We start from the raw sequence: 2,364 nt of genomic DNA, 5'->3' as shown, positions 1-2,364 counted from the left end.
TCCAGCCACCTGCCCGGCTGCTTTGGGGATCTCTGATGGGCACAACGTCTATTCCTCGGGAACGTGGTCAAGCAGGGAGGTAGGGAGAAGACAACCAGAGCAAGGGGCTTCTCCTGGGGAGGGGCCTAAAGCACAGGCAAGCTGGAGATGCCCCTTGTTGGAGAAAGGCTTCTTTGTCTTGTGTGTTTAGATGCTCCAGGGGCCAGAGACGTAGCCCACCAGCTGCTCAGAGCCACTTACAAGGCTCCCACCTCTGAGCAGCAGAGAACTGAGGCCTCTTGTCTCGCTCCCTCTCCCGCAGGACTGCCTGAAAGCCTGTCAGGAGCAGATTGAGGCAGCCTTAGCCGAGAGCCTGAAACAGGCGTCCCAAACCCAACAGGAATACAGCGCCGCCAAGACTGCTGCTTACCCGGCCAGCCAGCCCACCAGCACGCCCACAGACGTCACGGACATCAACCTGTGACCACCCTCCCCTTCCCGAGAGCTGCCCAGCCCTGCCGCAGCAGGACCTCGCCCTGGACACCGAAAGGTCGCTGCATCCCACCTACCCATCCGTCAGCCCTCTCCATCTCACGCCTGCTGAGGATTCATTCCACCGGCTGGGAGCATGGAGCAGGATCCGCGCTCGTCTGTCAGGGCTCGGCGCTCCGCAGGCGGCCGGGGTGAAGCGACTGTTTTCATGGTGGCAGGGCACAAGAGTTGCTGGGGAGGGGAAGCAGGACCCAAAATGAAGTTGTAAGATGTTTCTCAGTTCGTGTTGCCCGTAGCCTGGCTGGCTGCTGTTCGCCGTCTCTTCGGGGGTGCCTACCGTGACGACGTCCAGTGCTGCGTGGGCTATCAATCATGGATAGCGAGCCTCTTACTCTGCCCTACGTGACCAAAATCCCTGTAACCCCGCCAACCTCCCTCCCCGGGCTGGGGTGCTACAGGCCCGCGTGGCTCACGACAGAGAAGCGGGTGCCCAGGAGGAGGGAGCGGGTGCTTGTTGGCCCCTTGATCCCATTGCTTCGTGCCAGATCGCTGTGGCTCCTGGGGGGGTGGCATGGCTGCTTCTGCTTGGAGGGGAAACGTGTGGCTTGTTCCTTGTTGCCGATAGATTTGGGATTTGCGGGTTTTTGGCTTGCTTGGGGGATGTGCTCCCCATCCGTGTGGACTCCGCTTCGGGGAGCAGCCTCCTGGGCAAGGTTTGGGCGCAATCCCCTTGGCTTTCCGCTGCCCCACTAAGGCTGCTTAATTTATTGTTAACTGCTGGGAAATGGGGAGGGAGGAAGACTTTGCAGTTCCTTGGTGTGGGGCCTGGATGCTGGTCTCCTCTGCTTCCGAAAGAGTGCCTTTACCCTTCGTCCCCTTCCCTAGCTCCCTGGGCAATGGGAGACTCTCACTTGGAAGCTGGTTGTTTTTTTAGGTAGCTTAGACATCAGACTAGGTTTTAAGAAATACATTTGAATGTGCTGCTATAGTCCGAAATGCATCTTCACTCCTCCAAGGCAGGGATCTCGGATCGCGTTTCAGGAGGGGGCTGCGTTGCATATATGTCCATGTGGGTCTGAGCTGCATCCTCATCAGGTGGAAAATTTGCTGCGCACTTGAGTTGAAAAGCGATTATTGCATTTTTGTATTGTTGTTGTTGATCCTGTCTGTTAGTTTTTATAAAAAGTGTTTTAAAAAAAAAAAATAATGCTGCTTTTCTGAGAGAAAACCATTAAATAGTAGAATTGTATTAACCAGAAGCCGGAGAGACTCTGCAGGGATGGGAGGCAGACTGCTGCTGCTTGGTGACCTCTGGACACATGGATCCGTGGCTGTTGTCCTCCCATGGGGGATGCAGAAAAAGAGGTAGAAATCTTCCTTTTTGGATGCCACTAGAAACAAAAGTCGTATCAGGTGGAAAAAGATGGGGCTGCTGTTCTTCCACTAGCCTGATTTGTCAAGAAGAGCCGCCTGCCAGTGACCCCTGCTAGCAGGGGGGCTGCGGGGCATGCAGAGCCTGTCTGGATAAAAAGAAAAAAATTTTTTTATATATAAAGGAGTTTTAATTTAAGAGTAAACTGGTTTGGTGTTCACACACGAGAGTCCCACTGCTGGGAAAATCAGAGGACCGTATGATGTTGCAATAAAGTATTTTAAACAAGTACGAATGCCTCAAGGGTCTCCTTTCGCGCTCCGCGCTGTGCCTTGGGCAGCCCAGAGAAGACTCTTAGCTTCCCCTTCACTTGCAGAGCTCCTGCCTCTGCCCCACATAGCTCTGGGGTGGGACCTCATCACTGGATCCCCTGCTGGGTCCCCTCGGGCTGCTCCCAGAGGCTCCAGCCCTGTGTTTCCCAGGGCTGCAAGAGCAGGATAGAACAGGGAGCAGGCAGGCAG

General features: G+C 55.1%; 2 protein-coding genes across 2 annotated transcripts in view; one reads left to right on the top strand and one right to left on the bottom strand.

Annotated features, from left to right (window-relative positions):
- Positions 1-463, top strand: part of CCND3 (cyclin D3) — a gene marked incomplete at its 5' end in the record, with an annotated part of 1,622 nt that extends 1,159 nt beyond the window's left edge. The window contains one exon of the mRNA XM_010283404.1: positions 302-463. Coding sequence (XP_010281706.1) covers positions 302-463 — 162 coding nt within the window. The remainder of the gene's footprint in view (positions 1-301) is intronic.
- An 81-nt stretch (positions 464-544) lies between these two features.
- BYSL (bystin-like) overlaps positions 545-2,364 on the bottom strand; it is a 5,854-nt gene continuing 4,034 nt past the window's right edge. The window contains 1 exon segment of the mRNA XM_010283403.1: positions 545-702. Within this exon segment, the coding sequence (XP_010281705.1) occupies positions 545-702 (158 nt within the window).

This window comes from Phaethon lepturus, unplaced genomic scaffold (genome assembly GCF_000687285.1).
Source record: "Phaethon lepturus isolate BGI_N335 unplaced genomic scaffold, ASM68728v1 scaffold31703, whole genome shotgun sequence".
NCBI lineage: Eukaryota > Metazoa > Chordata > Aves > Phaethontiformes > Phaethontidae > Phaethon > Phaethon lepturus.
Note: the sequence above shows the minus strand (reverse complement) of the source record. Positions and strands in the feature narration are given on the sequence as shown.